Below are 19,033 nucleotides of genomic sequence, written 5' to 3'. Positions count from 1 at the left end.
GTGGAAAAAGCAATAAACACAAAGCGAGAAGCTCACATGTGGGCACAGGTTGGGGATATCCAATTTTGTACTCATTAGGAAGAAAACCATTAAAGAGAGACGGAGGTGGCATTGTTCAGACTGTTAGGAACAAAAAAATCCCAACAAAACCTTCTTGGAGGTTTAGAAAACAAATATAACACAGACTGAAGCAAAGAAAAGGGCAGGACTGCAGGAGGTTGGGAGAGATGTGTTTATGTGAAGGCAATTACTGTGGGACAGGCTCTGAGAGGCAGTGATGGAATCTGCAGCAATGAATGAACTAAGGAGAGCATTAGAGGGGCTTTTGAAAGGAAACATGTTCTGCATGCACTTAAATCTTGACTTGTGCCATGCAAGGGAAGAAGGGAAGAAGGACCAAGGGTGCTCCATCTCCAGGCTAAGAGATACTTGGAAATCCATCCCCATAGCTCCAGACTGCAACAGCTGGGGCAAAATATCTCTGCATTTCCTTTACTGGGACACAAACCATGTCCCTCAGATCATTGCAGCCTGAGATCAACACCTTTCTCTGAAGAGCAAAACTGCACAAAACCACAGTTCCCCCTTTAAGCCCTGGGCTCTCACAGCCTGAGACTGGTCCAGGATGCAGTGTTTGCTGAGGCTGCTCTGCTCTTTATTCTCCAAGAAAAGATTTCTCCCTAATCAAGGAATTGGACTGACAATATTTGCAGTATTCTCCATGATCCCTCAAAGGTACTGTTTCCAGTTAATCTTTGACAGTGTGATGTCAGGACATTTTATTTGATCTCTATCACCCAACACACACAAATTGCTTTTATTACTGCATTAATACAGAAGAGTGGTGCCATGTGAGGAGGAGACCAGGTTTCAACAGCATGTAACAAAGTTTAGATAGTTGCTGTGTACCAAGCACACATTTGCACCTCTGTTCTCTTGTCTAGACAGCAAAGTTAATACCAGGAAAGGGCCCTGCTTGAGTGCCAGCCAAACCTAAGTTCATAGGCAGATGATAAAGCAGTTTGTAAAATTGGTGAAGGTGATCTCTGTGTCCATGCTGTGCCCATAGCTGAGGTTTTACATCCAGGCTGTGAAGGAATGTGCCACCTTTCAACAGCTGGACAATGGGCTGTGGCAGCAGAGGAGCAAACACAAACTCCGTTCCACTGCCCCAGCTGGGACCGTGACTTTTACAGGAAGACAGACTGGTGTAATCCAAAGTGCTGTGAACTTCTGCAGGGCAGGCCGAGAGGAGCCACACCTCTCACAGAAGAGGTCCTGAGGTCCTGGGCCTGTTTCTACAGGAGCTAAACCTGGCAGCTGATGAGAAGTTTTAGGCTATTGATTTCTACCTTGGATGCCTGAAGAGGTAATTAGGCTGCAATGAGCAGCCTCAATTCTCACTCTGACTACTGCCCTCAGTGCTCTGCCTAATGAAAACTGTCACCCAGAGTATGTGCTCATGAGTCAAAAACTAAACAGCAGGTTTCTGCTTAAATCCACAGACAGCATCACTCATGGCATCATTCAGAGGATGTGTAACTTCATAGTTCTGAACAAGAGCACAGAAAAAAAAGTTTTCTTTGTCTTGTTAGCTAAAAAGCATTACTTCATCCAAACTATTTTTATACTCTGTGTAAATAAATATGAATAGGAACAGCACTTAAAAATATCAAAAAGTTTTCTGAATCTTTCATCATCTCTAAATAGTTTCAAAGATATTAAATAGCTTTTCCACAAAAAATTTTTTCTTCTTATTTAAGAAACTTGTATTTTTATGCTCATTATCAGAAGTGAGTTAGGGAAAGTGCTTTGTATACCCCTGTGGGGTTTTTTTCAGTATGTCTGTGAGGGATAGCTATGGATACACCACTGACAAGCCCTGAAAAGCAAACACAGACATTGTGCATGTGGTTTAGTAAATTACTGCACTGAGTTACCACACACACACCTCAGCACAGAGCTTCTTTGGGACACTGTTCTCTAGTTAGAGGCTTGATAAATTAAATAAGTCTGATGAACAAGATTATAAAGTGGCAGTAGGAAATCAAACCAGAAGGCATCAGCAATTGAAATATGTGTTCTTGTGCTATCGTTGCTTGGCTCTGAGTCATCAGCCTTGACAGCAGCTGGTACAGGAACAGCAAAATGAAAAACCTTCTCTTCCAATCACTTCCCTTTCCCACGGGGAGTCTCTGTTGGATTAGCAGAAGTACTGACCAGCTGATGAGGTCTGAAAGACACCTACAGAAATGGCAAAAAAATAGCTCCTGGAGCAGAAATCAGAGCAGGATAGGCAGATTGTGGAGAACAATTTTCTTTGTGCTTGTATCTAAACTGATCTCTGGCTGCACTTCAGGGGCTCAGCTGGGGAGCTGGGGATCTACTGGAGCTCTCCTGCAGCCTCTATATGTGGGATTACCAATGAAGGAAAATTGCTCGGGTGGGATGGGCCACAGCCATGCCTCACCCTGCATCGATCTAGGATGCAGTCAGAGAACTAAGGACACCAGCAAAGGCTGGTGCAAGCCACTACAGCTCTGAGAGGAGCAGCAGACAATTAAATTAAACAGTGCAGCTGAAAATTGAAGCTATGAAACTCCAAGTTGGAAAGAGAGTGTGTATCTGTATAGAAGGAGTATGTATAGTTGTGGGATTTATTAGCTCTTTGATTTACTGGCCTACTGTCAATGCCAAAATCCTTTAACTCAAAATTTGATGTCTTTCCCAAAGAAAGATTCTAATTCAGCCAAGAGCTGTAAGTCTGAGAGAGGAATTAATTTGTGAAACTCTGTAACCTGCACAAGGCTTATGACTGGTGCTGTCTATTTGTGTTTGTGTTTGTTTCACATTACTTTAATATGATGAATTATAAAATAGAAGTTGGCATTAATTGACTCCTTAACACTGGTTCAGGAAGATCAAGAGTTAAACCACCTTGGTATTCATTCTGTTAGAGCACTGCAGTCTGCAACATGGATTTGATTGTAGCAACAGCAAAAATAAGATTTGTCCCAGCAAAGATATGATTATGGGTCAATCATTTCCACAAGCGAAAGCACATCCCTGGTGATGGATAAGTAAGAAGGCTCTTCTTTCATGATCTCATCCAGGATAAAAAGGTAATTTCCCATCCATGGAATAGAGGATGTATTGGTAATGAAACAGAAAACTTTTTATACAAATAACTCAGTGTTAGAAATTGAACTATCAAATTAATATCAAATCAATTTGATAAACCTCCAGAATATGATTGTATCAAGTATAGCTTGCAAAGAAAATGCACTTACTTTTCACTACAGGAAACAGTGATTTCCCAAAGAAACACCTATGATATTACTGATTTAAATATGCTCCACTGTCAGTCTTTTCCAAAGAGAGAAGATGCTTTGAAGAAATAATGGAAGTGGAACAGAATGCAGCAAGCCCAACTCTTTATATCACAGGTGCACTGACCATCACACAGTGGAAAATGAGGCCTTCAGAAGAGCTCTGGACTCAATTCAAGGTTAATCAGACATTTTTTCCCTCCTTTTCAGATTTGTAACCACTCTAGCATCTATGCAAAATCTTCCAACAGATCCAATGACCCTGCTCATTTGTTCTGGCTGATTTTTAGCCCTCTCTAGACAACCAGCGTAGATGTAGAGAGAGAAAGGTTCTGATAAAGCAGTGAGATGAAAAAAGAACCTCCCTTCTCTCTTGCAGACCTTACATGTGGTAGCTTGTGCTCAGAAACACAGAGAGCTGTGCAAACTCATACATTTTTGGAGCCTACAACAAACTGTGGCTTGAGGTAATGGCGGCTGAGATCCATGAGCTTCCTACTGCTGAATTTTCTAATGCTGAGTTCTCCATTCCCAGCTCATCACCCACCAAGGACATTCTGCTGTAACTGTGTGGGACGTATTTCATACCTATCCCCATCTCCATCCCTGTAGGATGGGAAGTTTGCTTCAAAATTAAGTTGCACAGATGCAGGGGCAGGTCTTCAGTGGCAAGTAATTCAGATTTCAGCACTAAGAGTCACTCACCTGGTCTTGATTTTGCTCAAACAGAAAACCAAAAGCATTTTTTTTAGTGGAAAAAACAAAGCAGGATAACTCTTCTCTTGCACACTTTAATCAACCGTGGAGGGGAACCTTGATCTAAATCTCTCACCCTCAATATTCTGGAAAACTTGGGGAAAAAGTGAAAATAAAGCTCTAAAATAAAGACTGAAATTTCAGTTATGCCTTCCTTTTTTTTTTTTTTTAAATTCAGAACTAGACCTGTGGTCTTGATCTACAAGGTTTTTAAGATGTTGAAATCCAGACTGGCGTTCATATGTTCTTCTCTGACCTTTTCTAAGGAGTCAGCATTTAGAAAAATGTTACTCTACTACTTACAAAACAATGGGTCCATTGGCTCCCTGGAAGACCTCATTTGGCAATTTTTCTAGGTTTTGATTATCACTTAGATTTCTGAAAAACACAATATTTTATGCTGAAACAATCTGAGACAAAAAAAAAAATCTTGCAGAAGATACAATCTTCATTTTTCAGAATTGCAAACAATAGAAATAGTTACAGCTCATCCAGGTATGTTCCATTAAATGCATGATCCTCAATGTCCTGAATTCCATTTTTATTGAGCCATCTGCAATAGAGAAAAGGAAAAGAGAGTTGTATTCTTATTTACGCTTCATGACTAAAATGTATGCAATTCAAAACAGGGAATCTCAAACAAATAAAATTGTTAAATGGACACTGAAATGGTGAAAATTCTACAAATCCTAGCCTGGAAGACCCCAGTAGTTGGAGGAAGGCTTTGGAGGGGGCAGACATGAATAGGGTGGATGAGTGCTACCATCAGAGATGGCAGCTGGAGTAAGTTCCTGAAGTAAGGTCAGAGCTGCTGAAGATGCTGGTACTGCTCATGGCTCCACTGGGAAGGCAGCAGAGGAGCCAGGGAGAACAGAATCTTCCCTGTTGGTGCTGTCAGTGCCACTCAGTTTTACTTTTAGCAAGATGCCTTTGAAATGCTGGGCCACTGCTTCACCTTTGCCAGTTATTAGGGAGAAAAGTCTGCTGTGTGCCATGGGCTGACATCCACAGCCAGGCAGGTGGAGGAGGGGGGTTGATGGTCACTGAGCTAGGCAGGAGGGCAGGAGGGGCAGCCAAACTGCCCAGAAAGCAGGTGATTCCTCCTGCACTGCTGCCTTGACAAATTACACTCCCTGCCTGCTCTGCTGCCCAGTCCTACCTCCCCAGGCTCCTTTCCCCGGGAGGAGGCCACAGGTAGCAAACCTGGCAATTGAAGCTCCTGGGGCTCTCTGCCAAGATTTTACTCTGGTGCATTACCTAATTAACGTTTAGTGACCTTCCTTCTGTCCCTTCACGGTGCTAAAAATTTACATTTAGGTCAGTTATATTTATCATCTTTACGGTGCAATCTTTCATCTCGCCTTAAACGTCACTTTGCTGCTCACGCCCTCTCCAGCAGGCAGCGGCAGGTCTGATTGATGGCAGAAATGGCCTGATTTAATTAAACTGTCAGCAAACCTGGACTCTTTTCTAATTCACTTTGAAAGCTGAGCATACATGTGACCCACTTATCTGAGGTCTGAGGTGGTGAGCTAAGGTCAGCATGGAAATCAGTCATGGGTCTGGCTGAAAGGATTGCTCTTTTGACCATGACAGGCAGATGCACATGGCTCTGTGTCTATAATGTCTGTCAAGCTGGATCAGGAGAACTGTCACCGTCCCCTTCACTTGCCAGCACTATTAGACATGAGTGAGCAGGCACAGAGGAGAGACAGGTCCCTGCTTACAGCATTTGAAACATTTATTATATTACATTGATCTTATAAATTTGTAGCTGCCAGGCTGATAGATATGTTTTTAATCACACTATTAGCACTTACTGCATTCTCTCACTGAACATGATGCTAATGCAATGAGATACTAAGGTTGTAAAACAGTCACTGTAGACACAGTGTGGACTATATAGTCCTGTCACCTGGCTAATAGCATCTGAGTAGTAAAAAGAGCAAAAAAATTACCCAAATACTGAGACCTCATTATAGTACACATAGATGAATTCCTGTTGAATCAGATTCTCCCCTCACTTCAACCAGCATCCTTACTGACTCCACTAACTCTTGCATTAGCAAAGTGACAATGAAGGCAGATATTAGAGCTTCGACATGGAGGCTTTTCCTTATAATTTCATGGCTAGAGATGATTTTTAAAACTCTAAAATTCATCCAGTGCAAGAGGTCACTGTCCCTGAGGAACAGGAATTTACACCCTATTTCAGGACTGGAAAGATCTGTCTTAGAGCCTAAGTTGCATGCAGACCAGGGAAGCAAGGTGGTTTTCTTCCATAAATTTCTAGCACTTCCTTACCAAATGTCTCCTCAGTTCCCACCTGTGCTTATCCCATGCATAGCGTAAGATCAAATCCAAATTACTGGTGGAAATATGCTTGAAGCCTTCTACAACTAAGCTTATCAAAATGGTTTCTCCCTAGAATGTGGGCGTTCAGTGGGTCCTGGGTGATTTTAATCAACTTGATATGCCTGCTTTTGCTAAAGGATGTTGCTGTGACTCAACGTTGAGTTGCTGTGACTTTAGTTTTGTATAGAAAAATTGCAAATTTGTGGCTAAAACGAACGAAGTTCACCACAGCACAAGGAAAGCCTAATCAGGGACTCTCTAAGGGTGCATGCAGGGTCTCTATCCCGAATTGCTCTATGGAGAACTAGAGTAAGGTCAGGACATTGTCTGACCAGGGTGCTGGAGGCCAAGTCTGCCCACATGGCTCTTGCTGCTCTTGCACACACTGGTGGGTGTGGGGAGCCTGTGACATCACAGAATCATAGAAAATTTGGGCTGGAGGGGACCTTAAAGATCACTTGGTTCCAAACCCCCTGCCATGGACAGCAACACCTTCCACTAGACCAACCTGCACAAGGCTCCATCCAACCTGGCCTTTTGCACTTCCAGGGATGGGGCATCCACATCTTCTCTGGGCAACATGTTCTTCTGCCTTAACCCCTCACAGTAAAGAATTTCATCCTGATGATAAGCAATGAAACGTTTTGGGAGAGAGGGGAAAGCTAACTTCAAACTGCTCGAGTGCCACAGAGAGATCAAAACACTGTAAAACTCTGGGGTATTAATCTTACCCTCCAGTGGTATTATGAAAACAAACATAGCATTTGTTGTGCAGTGCTTTGGAAATACATACTTGAGAAAAGTCTGTGTGTATATGTGTGTATGTGTGTGTGTGTGTGTGTGTGTGTGTGTGTGTGTGTGTGTGTGTTTTCAAAACTTCAGAACTTGAAGTATAGAGAGTCTGTGCATAACTGATAGGGAAAAAGGAGAGATAAAGCTAAATGAATTGTTACTGGCCTCTCTTCAGTATTGATGGTCTGACCTTGCTCTCCCCAGAATGGACATGAGCTCAGTCGATTCAAACCTTGCTTTTCTCTCTCAGTGTGCCAGGTAAACCACATGGTAGGAATTTTTTCCAATCTGGCCACTGGCTAAGCGAAAGGAAGGCAGCTTGTTAGCAAGCAAACAGTATGTTTTGATATACAGAGAGAAAGGATCAAAGAAGCCAGCTAGTTCATTAAAATACATGACTGTTCAAATCAAATGTAGAGCCATCTAACCATGCAGCTCCAAACTGCATTGTGAACCCACCCGTACCAATGCATTAACATTGTGTACAAATAACCGCATTTCCACAACATTTTCATATATTCTGCCCAACTAATAAACGTCTTTGAGTGATGTGTCTGACTGTAAATATTTATGAGTCGTGCCATCCTTTTGAACACAATTTGTATCACAGGGAATCTAGCTGTAGCTGTTTAACCTTGGCATCGGTAATTACTAAATTTGCTCTCTGATGTGCTTCTAAAATAAAGATCAGGACTAAAACACACCACCAACAACAACCAAAAAAAAAAAAACAACCAAAAAAAAACCCAAAACAAAACACAAAAGCATTCATTTGTTTCATGGCAGGGAAACTGAATACCAAGATCTCAGGGGCAAGGAGAAATTAAAATCTCAAACTGAATTTGGAAGTGTATGAAAAAGTGTCCAACTCCTGCTATCCTTGACCCTGTTCTGGAAAAGAAATGAGCTAACAAGGAGAAAAATGAGTTTGCTATGTCTACTCACAGAATCACACTTTCAGAACTCAGGTTCATGAATGAATTTCTTTCAATTGTACGTATATTGATATTGTCTTGAATATCTCTGAAAAATAAAATACAATAGAAAACACAGCTTTTTGTACTTCTATGACCTTTCAATACAATATGCTGCTTCAAACACAGTATTTTTCCTTTATATTCAATCTGAGGAAGTACTACAGACAGAGGGCAATGACCAAAGTTTCCAAGCCTTTTTTTTCCCGCAGAGCACAAACCTTCCTGATAAAAAAGGCTGGAGCAAAACATTTCCAACACCCCCATACTTTCCTCCCAAATAGGCTAAAGACATTAAAATGCATATAAGGTAAGGTCTGAAACGCTGAAGGGGATGAAATAGCTCCTCCAACAAACATACTCCCCAGAAAATGCAATGGGAGGGTCTGCGAGGCCAACCCTTCTCCCAGCCTCCCAACCAGAAGGAGGAAAGCCATTAGCCTTTTTGGCCTGATTCAGCAGGGTACCTACCAGCCCATGAATCATTCCCTAGCTGATGTCAACAGGGTTGCTTATAAGCTTTGTATGTGCTTAAGAACTTAAATGCAGGACCCCTGTCAGTGCAATTTGTTGAATTAACAAATAAGAATTTCTGTCTTTTCTCAGTTGTGACTGAAAAAAACAAAAAAAACCCAAAAAACAAAACAAAACAAAAGAAAAACCAAACCAAAAAAAAAAAAAAAAGGAATGTTCTGTTGCTGGCTCAGTATAGGCCTCAGAGAAGTTAAATAGTGTTACTCATAATTTAGACTGGGGATATTGCTGTTTCCATGCTGTTTCTATTGGAAAGCAGGGAACAAAATTAATTATCTGCAAAGCTTGAAATTAAGTGTGGTTCCAGAATTATCTCATGCTGACAAGCTCCATACAGCCACAACTCTGCACAGTGACACTTACACAGAGGCTTCATTCAGCAAACTGAGGGCAGCAGAAACAGGAATAGGGAGGGAACACAGCACCCATGCAAGTGAACTGTATCCCTCTACTAAAGTTCTGCCCTTTATAAATTTCAAGACCTGCCTTTGGTACTTAAATATTGGCACAGCTTGAGCCAAGTGGAATTCTCTTATTGACCTCAGAGGGTCCAAGGTTTGAACAGAGGTCTAGTTTGGGACTCAATCAGTATCAAGGTTTATTTATTCTTACAGAGAAGTGAGGAGTTGCACCTAAAAAATTAAAAGCTCTTGCTGGTACAGGATGCAGTAATTCCTGTCTAGTTAAGACTGATGATAAACACAAACGTGTATAGGTGAAAGTCCCTGTAATGCCATAGCTGTTGCATTTCCTTGATGGTTTTGAGGAGCACTGAACTGAAGTTCTCAGAATTACATACATCAAATGTATTCCTGAAATAGATTTCTTATTGTATATGTCTGCATACTATATTCAGTCAACCTTCTCTATATTTTATATGCATATTTATTGATATTAATGGGTATTATAAGATAGCCATTAATAATTGCAGGATTAATGTTTCTGCAGGTTGAAATCTTCTAATCAAAGATCTGAGGATGCAGAACTTTGTATGTGAATTAACAGTAAATCTTCTCCAAAAGAATGTTTTCATTTATATTAAGAACTGATTGAGAAATGTATGCAAAATATTTTTCAGTGAAAAAGAAACCAAGTTTTTCTGATGTGCATTTTTTCTGCAGAATAAAAAGTGCTTTAGGAAATTAACAGCCTGTTTTCACACAAAATTTTGCACAAATATTTTTTTTTCCTCACTGGCACAGGAGTTTTCCATAGTAAAAAAAATTTCATTTTCTGGACAGTGTTACTGACAGGGGAAAATATAAAAGGGTATGGTAGATAATTCCCTGAGTCTGGGTTTTGGTGTGGTTTGTTCTTATTTTTCTTTTCTTTGTGATGTGGCCACTTCTGATGGAACTTAGCTCTGAGATCAGTGACTCTTCCCATGCAGGTCAGAAACTTTTTATCAGGTAACAACAAATTTCCACTGCCACTATCCTGGTTTGGATTTCAACTTCTGAAAGAGGAGTTAGAGGCTGTTGTCTGTCCCCTGGGCCACCCAGACATGTGCTCACATTGCAGTTAGAGTGGCTCCAATGCTTTGTAGAAGGGAGACCTAGAGAGAGCTGAGACCTTCTGACCATCAATGCCTGCAAAATCACAATCAACATGCCACTGTGGAGCTAGCAAATGAACACATGGGGAATCGTGTCTTGAAAGGCTTTGCTGGAGCAGAACACTCAAAGGCAGCTTTCAAACTGTGAAAAGCAAACGTTCAAACTTACAGCAAAACTTTCTGGAAAGAGTGAACCTTGTGGACAGCAGGTAAAAACCGAAGGCCAGTGTTTGATATTAACCTAAGGGGAAGAGAAGATGAAGATTATTCAATTTGCTCCTGGAAAGAAGGCAGCAATTAATGAAGAAGAACATTGGACTTAAAATGGTTGTCACAAAAGGCAGAGTTTAGCCACAAAAGTGGGGTTTCCCATTAGGAAACTTGACATTGTAATTTAAAAAGGTTCTTGTCCAAAGTACAAGCTGAGTTCTGCCAAAAGAGGTAATGGGAGAAAACTTACCTTGGATGATAACACAGTCCCTCCTGATGATCTCAGTAAATTGTCCATAGTAATTTCCTAACAATATTCTAAGAAATCGACTGCACTGACACAGGATAATTATTTTCATGATAGTTGTTTTAAGACAAAAGTATTAACCCACCACAATTTAAACCTTCTACTGTAATAGAGAACACATTAATTCCAGGGGAAATTAATTGATGAAATTAGGAGAGAATTAGGACATTTTACTCCCCAGCACCTTTGATACTGAGGAGCCAAAACTATGGGAACATTTCAGCAGTTTGTGTCACTGGAAATGGACCCAAGCCTCAGTCCTTAGGTACCTCCACCCTCCCACTGCACTGCCCATCACTGGCCTCTGCACTGTGGTTCCTGTCTATGAAACAACAAGCCAGAACTGCTGACCCTGAAGGAAAACCCTGTGCTCACAGCCAGTGAGATCACACGTATCCACAGAGATGGGCCACATCTAATTTAGTCAAATTTTGTTATCCAGAGGGTAAGAGGACAGGAAAAATCTGATGTTGCCATGCAGCAGGAGATGACTGGTGGCTGCTGATGGCTGGAAGGAGGGCTGAGTGCTGGAAGGAGGAGCTGGACTGGACTGGCCTCTGAACATTTTGGAGCTTTTTCCAGACACCAAAAAGTCTCATGTTTACCCCACCACACAAAGAGAAATGTTGGATTCTTGAAAGTTTGATGATATCTTTGTGTTTTTAATATATGAGATAGTAAAGAAGGTAACCTTTCACTGAGAATATTGGTTTCTTAAGGAACACAGTTTTTTTTTTATCCTGGCACTTAGAACAATATTATTTCATTATTAGATGTGATTTTTTTTCTTTTATTTATTTTTTAAACAGTATTATTCCTGAATAGCTGAATTGTGATCAAAGAACTGGTTGAGACCAGAAAAAGGTAACATTGTTCATATGATGTTTTTTTATGAACCTAGATTATTTCAGGAGAGTTGCAGTCTTTCAGGTTTCATAATTTGAATTGAAACCGAACGCCTACATATGACAACCAAATCCTACATTTGGGAACTCAAGATGACACATAAGTCCATAAAAAAGCCATTCACTTGCATAAATACTGCTCTGAGATCCCTGAGATGGTATCTGGGTATCCTCAGATGCGGAAAAGCCAACTTTCATCTGTCTCATCTTGTAACAGAAAGCAATAGTTCATATGCAGGGAAAAATTAAAGTACTATTAGTGAATATTCAAGAAGGCAATTTGGGAAAGTTGCTGAAATGTCAAGACTGTTTTGTCTCAGGATTCAGAGTGGTCTGACACTGCATTAACGTAAAAATAGCAGCTGTCAAGTGTGACCAAGAAAGCGCCACAAAAATGCCTTTGAAAACTATTACATATGGTTAAATAGAAAGCATGATTAACAAAGCAGGTGGATTATACAAGGTTACTTAAAACATTTCTGCACTTACACTTCATAAAAGGACTTTGTAAAAAAAAAAAAAAATAGAAGCAATAGGAGAAGAACCTGCAACTCCCCCTTACAATATTTTAAAATACACTCTCTAAATTACTGGAGATATTCAGGGTTTTAGTGGAAAGCTGCCTTTAATTTAAAAAGAGTCATATGCTAAAAATTTGTGCAATCCTCTTTTACATGCCCCTTTTAAACACAAATTATGGCATATATTTCCTTTAGTAGGAAAATGAAGGAGGAGACTGCTGACAAGTAGTGCATGGCTACTTCAGGGCAGAGAAGACATAAGAAGCTTTTCTTTCTACAGTCCTTTCCCAAGAAAATCTCAGTCCTGATGGTGCAGCAATGAAAGGTGACATCTGCTATTCAAACACTGCTCCCAGGGGCAACTTAATCCCAGCATATCAAAATTCCACATTGGTTATCAGGGCTTTCACCATACATGTGAGAAAAAACATCTCCAATGCCTTGGGTTAGTTCTGATCTTTCCACTAATTCCAAAGTGTTCAGGGCTCAATTTTCACTGGTGTCAACTTAGCAGCATGAGAAGAAGAGGAAAGCATCTTTGACAAATCATTCCATATTGAAGTAAATCTACAGGTGGTACAAGGCACTGATTGCACAGAGGCACAGAATGGTGATTAGGAGCAGGAGAGGATGTTCTTTTAATTAAATGCAGAAAAATAACTGAAAAAATATTTAGCTAGACTGCAGCCTAGATCTTGCCTCTCTTTTTATTCCACCAGCAAATCTCCAGAGGCCTTTAAGTGGATAATCTTTTTAGAATGTAGATAATCCGATTTACTGAATATCTTTCCTGCAGGACAGCTTTGTCAATATATTTACCATACAATGTATACATCCTTAGTAACCTCACTTTAAACAAGTGTCCTCTTTAATCTATGTTATAACTGAGTCCCCCCTTGCCATGCATAAACAACTTGGTGAGAACCCTTTTTTTTCAGATGGCTGATGGCTGCTTTCCAAGGTATTTCTGAAAAGGCTTACTAGACTCAGCACTTAAGAAAACAGAGCACCACAATCAGCTGAGAAAAAAAAAATCAGAAACTAATTCCTGGAAGATTCTGGCTGCTTATCAACTTTTTTTTTTTTCTTTTTTTTTTTTTTCTTTTTTTTTTTTTTCTTTCTTGTGCCAAATTGTAGGAGCTATTCTGACAAATATGAGAACACAGTTTACTTCATCAATTTACTGCGGGTATTTGCTAAATTGCAGACTCAGGGTAGGCAGAGATAAACACAACTTCACTCAGGAAGCATTATCTTTGTGTCCCTTAATCACACTGGTCACTTGATGGTGCTTGTGAGCCTGATTCCAGCAGGACATTCCTCTGATTCAGGTATCCCAGGCTTCTTAAATCTGCAGCCCCAACTGCTGGGGGAAGGTCTTTAACTGTGAGGCTGCCACACCAAAGGATGGAGTGGAGCATCGCTTCTTTTTATTGAAGAGTCAACTCCAAGAAAAGGGTCAGGAATTCTGTGGTGTTTGCTGCACCTGCAGCAAATGCAGATTTGTGTTTAGGAAGCATGAGACAGACACAAGTTGCTGAAAGACTTGGAGTTGGGCTCTGCTCCTTCTGCAGGCAAAACCCATAGTTTTGGCACCTACATTTTCCCTCCTCTCCAACAATTCAGCTGTATTCCCTCAAAATTAACCTGAAAGGAGTGTTACATTCAAATCTTTGTATTGTAAGCTGAGATTGCTTAATACAGGACATGGACATCCCTAGAAAATGAACCAAAAGACATATTAGAAGTAATTTTGTATAGAAAATGAGTTTGCAAAGCCATCACTACATTATTAAAGAGACTATGCCACAGGTCTCCCTAATGAGTGCCAGATAAATAATCTTGTACCCATGAAAAGGTCAGTAAGTTACCATTTTGAAGCAGTCTGTCTCTCTGGCACATACTCAAGCAAACCAATTAGCAATTCTCTTCACTGCTTCTAGAAGACTGGTGAGAAAGTTAAGGTTGCCTGTTTCTAGAAGATTTAGACTATTCAGCACTGCATTTTTTCAGCACTTTCCTTTTCTTTGTGTTTTTTTGCCATTCTGGTAATGATGATGCAGGAAAAAAAGGGAGTGACAAAGGGGCTGAAGAGGAAATGTATTTGTCTCCAAGTTGACAGAGATAAAAGCATATTAATATTCAACAGCTGGTGGCCATAATGAGGCCATGAAGCCAATGAGGGAACTGACAAGGCTAGCTAGAGCTTCTTGCCTGCCCATAAACATGACCCAGTGGCTATAAAACTGTTTTTGTAGAAACACAGAGAAAGCCTTGCAAACAATGTGTTGCAAAGGTCATTAAACTAATGGGCTGTAGTACCTGGGCTCAATTTTGGACATTGAGACTGATTAATTTTTTTTTCTCTGTGTTTTCTGAACAAAAACCACCAGTAAATATATTTTTTTTTCTGAAAGATTTTCTGCACTGTGTTATAAGTTTTGCTACAGCCACAGAACTGTGTAAGGAATCAGAGCACATTGTCTTGTACCCTGCCAGACTGTCCCCATAGCTGGGAGCTTCAGAAGAACCACAATGATCCAAGGATGGGCAGGTACCCAAGTCCAAGTCCTTGTGCTTTGAGATGCTGGTTGCAGCTTGGTCTTTCTGTACCTCCTTATACAGTCAGACAGAATCACCTAATCTGTTATGTGACAAGATATTGACAAAACCATGTACTATTCCTTCCTAACTTACAGCAATTAATGCAAAAATTAGGCAGTGATGTACAGGTTTACAAGTTTCCAGGTTTTACAAGTTTCCTCTCATGGCCTTAAAATTTTTATCATTTCTGCAATAGTTGTTCCACACAGATGCTTTACCCTTTTATTCATTATTTTAAATTATAGTCCCACATGTTTACAACCTTTTGCTTGTGTATTGTATAAAAAACCCTGAACAACCACCACAAAACCCCCCCTGACTGAACTGAAAAACCATCAATCTATTAACCTCCTCGACATCTTACATTTTATTTTCAGTATTGCCTCTTCCTTGCATGTCACAGGAAGGTGAATATGAGGACTGCGTTACCTTTATCAAATGGTGTTTTACAGCCTTCCATCAAGGTTTCTACTTTCTCATTAAATTAACTATCCTACCCTTTTCAACAGCAAAGCTTTCTGCCTATTCAGTTCCCACAAGGGCAAGCAGCAGGCAGTGAGGCCAGGGGATAGGGAAAATGGCATCTTTCCTCCAGAAATGCAGGGGAGAACATGAAGGTGTGGCTGCACTTAGAGAGGTGATCTGAGCACGGTGTTACTCAGCATCATGTCTCACTGGATGTAGAAAGTCCCCAACAAGAACTTTGTGTCCTGCTCCCAGGCCCATGTGGGGAAATGATGCAGCTCCACTGAAGCCAACAATGTGACACAGATTTATACCCCCAGCACATCTTCCTCAACCCTTGTTATTAGAACAAACCCCACATTCATCTGTTCAGGAGGTCCAGCCAGGAAACCTGCACCTTTTGTACTCTCTATTAAGCTGCCACTATTAAAACTAACTAGTTTTAAATGGACTTCATTGGGGTTTCATGCAAGACTGGGGGGTTTTACCTCCTAAAATGAAGGCACAGAGGGGGTGCAGCATGAATCCATTACTGGAGTAAACACCAAAAATGGATTTTATGAACATAAACCAGAGAAAAGAAAAGCCTTGGCACAAGAATGAACATGAATTAACGAGCCATAAATAAACTAGAGGAGATCTTCTAGTTATCAAATCATTACATTTCTAGAAAAGCCTCTCCTGGAAAATGGAAGAAAGTAGGGAACAGTGAAGAGCATCAGAAATTTCAATAAAGCACTTAATTAATGGGATGTATGAAGTGGTTCTGGGAAGAAATAGGATATAGCAGCTGGAGAGTCTCTTCTGGCCCTCCATGCTTACAAGAGAAAAAAACCTTTAAAAAAGTTCAAAATACAGTTTCCTCTGATATCAACTAGCAAGAAAAACTAGCTGAAGAGGGCAGGGGAATGGTCAGGTAGACAAGCAAGACTCTGTATTTTCAGCCTGTTGCTTCTATTGGTCATAGCATTGATGTTGCAGCTGAATTTTTACATAGGTGGAACCTCTGAATGTTTGAATCAACATGCATGGGAGTGTGGAATGAGAACTGTTCAGAAGAGGCAACATCCACTAGCGCCAAGAGAAAAGCACTATTTCAGATATTTAAAGTGTGACTTTACCTTCACCTATGATTTCGGTGTCCCATATTTAAATGCTCACTGAAATTAGTGTGTTCTTTAGAATGTTCACATTTCTTCTTCAATTTCACGTGAGTTAAATATGCTCTCATTCTTTCTACCCATCTGTACATCTGACAACTGTACTCCCCATGGCAACTTGTTCTGGGGATTTTACATGGGATAAACAAATGCTGTGGTTTTGTTTTTAGATGGCCAGAGCTACTCAAAGACAGCAGTCACTGCTGGATGACTCAGGCTTGAAATGGGAGGAAAAAGGCACATGATATCTCTTCATGACAATGCAAACTTAGAGCTTTATTTCTCTACTGTCAAGAGAAAATCTGTGTTCCAGTTATGCAAACACAAAAGTTAAAGTTTACCAAGCTGCCTGATGAATTTGATAAAGTGGGAATCAGTCAAAATACTGGGAAGAGCGAAAATCCTCTTCCAAATCTAGACACATGTTCCAGTTCAATGAGGGCTTAAACTGCAATGGCTTCTCTAGTGCTAAATACACCTTATCTCCTAACGTCCAAGTCTTAAATCTCAAATTTTAAAGTAAAAATTCAAAGTAATGCCCCTTGGCATTTTTGAGCCCAGAACCTGTCAGATACTAGTGATTTTCAGAGACTTCAAACACTCCTAGGCTTACTGGGGGCTGCACTTATCAGACCACTGACCTGATTTCATACTGTCTTTATGAAATCTCTGACCAGACAATTAAATGTTTCCTTTTAGATACTGAAATGTAGAAACCATGACCAGGCTTCTTGCATGAGTAAGGAAAACAAGGTTTCTTGTATGAGTAAGGTTTCTTGTGTCAGGAAAATCAGATGGGGTTTATGTGCTCAGGTGAAGGGACATACAAAAGTGAAGTTGGTATCCTACTGGGTGAATAAACTGGTATCCTGCCCACCAAAGGGCACTATTTGTATAAGTATATAAGTATGTATATGTATAAGCTGGCACCATTAAAACCAACTATTGGTAAATGGAGTTCATTGGACTTCATTGGGGTTTTAATGCAGAGGAGAGATTGTCAGTCACATTAAAACCATGTGCTAAAAGCTGTGAAAATATATTTGAGTAACCAGATTTCTCTAAGGATGCATTCAGCTACCACTGAATTTTGATGGCAACTCCATAGAAGCAGATGTGGCAACCACAGTGGTGCAAATCACATTCTTGATGAGGCTGGCTGTGGAAATAAAGCTGTACATACAGCTTTATTTTGTATTTTGTAAACAATTATTTTGTATCTGAATACAGCTATATGTTTGTATTTTGGGGATCTAATCATCTCACATCAGGCATTTATGAAGACCATAGCTATAACACCACCTTTGCCAAAGAAAAAATAATTTGAATGCTTAACATCATGTATGTGACATATAACAGAAGGCTGCACCATAGCAAAGACAGATGAGAAATGTTATTTTTGTCCCTAAGCTCCTGGGAGAGGAGCTTCAACCTAAAGTTGAAGGGGGGAATTGCAACCTAAATTTCTTTCTATAGATGTAAGAAAGCTCCAGCTCCTCTTCTCATCAGTCATTTTCAACCTGTTTCTTAGAATGGCTCAAGGAACTTGTGTGTGGGACTCCTCTGTGGAAGCTTTATCTTCAGCTTTTCTGAGGACTGTGCAGGCATGAAAATGTGTCTTGATAATGTGCAGCTGGTAGTGAGGAGAGGGAATTATCCTGTCTTATCACTCAAAGTGCTCAGCACCAGCTGGACAAATACACAGGTGTGTAATTCAAAGTGACTCTAGGACTTGTAAAGAGCAAAAGATCTTACAAATATCTGAGGCTTGGAAGGTGTTGGAAGGCATCTTTGTCGATGTACACGAGGTTGTTGGCTTTCTCAATTCTTCTGCAAAGAGGAAATGAAACATCAGAGAAAAATACATCAATATATTGATCCTGAAATTGTGTTTGTCCCATAATGCAGTGGAACAATATGCTGGGATTTTCTTTTTGACAGCAGAAGATCTGGATGATTTCAGGGAGCAGCCCACCATGGACAGGCAGACCCCACCACCTTTTGATCCTGGCAGTGATCTGAGGATAAATTTTCACCTGAGCAGGTGAAGAAAGGGACAGCTAGATAAGAAGATGGAAAAGACAAAGGAAGATTTCAAATGCTCCTATAATGCTACAAATTCTTCAGTGCTTACCTGAACCAAACTGTGAAACCTTTGATACTTGCCTATAATGAATCTTTATAATTGTCTCCTTTGCATTTAGATTGCTCATTACTTACATTTCATGTAGTTTGGGAAGGTTGGAAAACACATTTGCTTCTATGACCTCCAAGGCATCATTCTGTGAGATCTCTCTGCAAAATAATTTAGAAGTCAAGATATTTCAAGTCATGGTGAAGCAGAAAATGGAGAAGTGAAAAATTCACAAGGAACTTCTCAGATTACTGATGAGTTTTAAAAACAAGGAGGATATCAGATAAGAAAACAGAAACACTGATGACTACTGCTGTGGCAAGCAACAACAACAGTCACAAACAGAGAGCTGAGGCTGGAGTTTGTATGTACAGCATCAGCCCTGCATGTCCTGCTGCCACTATTCCCTGTGCATTAGAAGTCAGGGTCTAT

The 19,033-nt window shown here is 40.3% G+C and overlaps 1 protein-coding gene and 1 long non-coding RNA gene across 5 annotated transcripts in view; one reads left to right on the top strand and one right to left on the bottom strand.

Moving 5' to 3' along the window:
• FSHR (follicle stimulating hormone receptor) overlaps positions 1 to 19,033 on the bottom strand; it is a 198,349-nt gene that overhangs the window by 7,786 nt on the left and 171,530 nt on the right. For 2 of the 4 annotated variants that reach the window (XM_085575776.1, XM_021540190.3), the window contains exons 3-8: positions 18,688 to 18,762; positions 18,223 to 18,297; positions 10,465 to 10,536; positions 8,178 to 8,255; positions 4,570 to 4,638; positions 4,389 to 4,463 (exon numbers count right to left, since the gene is read on the bottom strand). In XM_085575776.1, coding sequence (XP_085431902.1) covers positions 4,389 to 4,463; positions 4,570 to 4,638; positions 8,178 to 8,255; positions 10,465 to 10,536; positions 18,223 to 18,297; positions 18,688 to 18,762 — 444 coding nt within the window. The remainder of the gene's footprint in view (positions 1 to 4,388; positions 4,464 to 4,569; positions 4,639 to 8,177; positions 8,256 to 10,464; positions 10,537 to 18,222; positions 18,298 to 18,687; positions 18,763 to 19,033) is intronic. The other 2 variants (XM_085575778.1, XM_085575777.1) reach the window with 1 other exon arrangement.
• Positions 1 to 19,033, top strand: part of LOC146768019 (uncharacterized) — a 110,901-nt gene that overhangs the window by 73,889 nt on the left and 17,979 nt on the right. The window lies entirely within an intron of this gene.

This window comes from Lonchura striata, chromosome 3 (assembly GCF_050655825.1).
Source record: "Lonchura striata isolate lonStrDom1 chromosome 3, ASM5065582v1, whole genome shotgun sequence".
Classification (NCBI taxonomy): domain Eukaryota; kingdom Metazoa; phylum Chordata; class Aves; order Passeriformes; family Estrildidae; genus Lonchura; species Lonchura striata.
The sequence above is the reverse complement of the archived record's forward strand: the minus strand, read 5'-3'. Positions and strand labels throughout refer to the sequence as shown.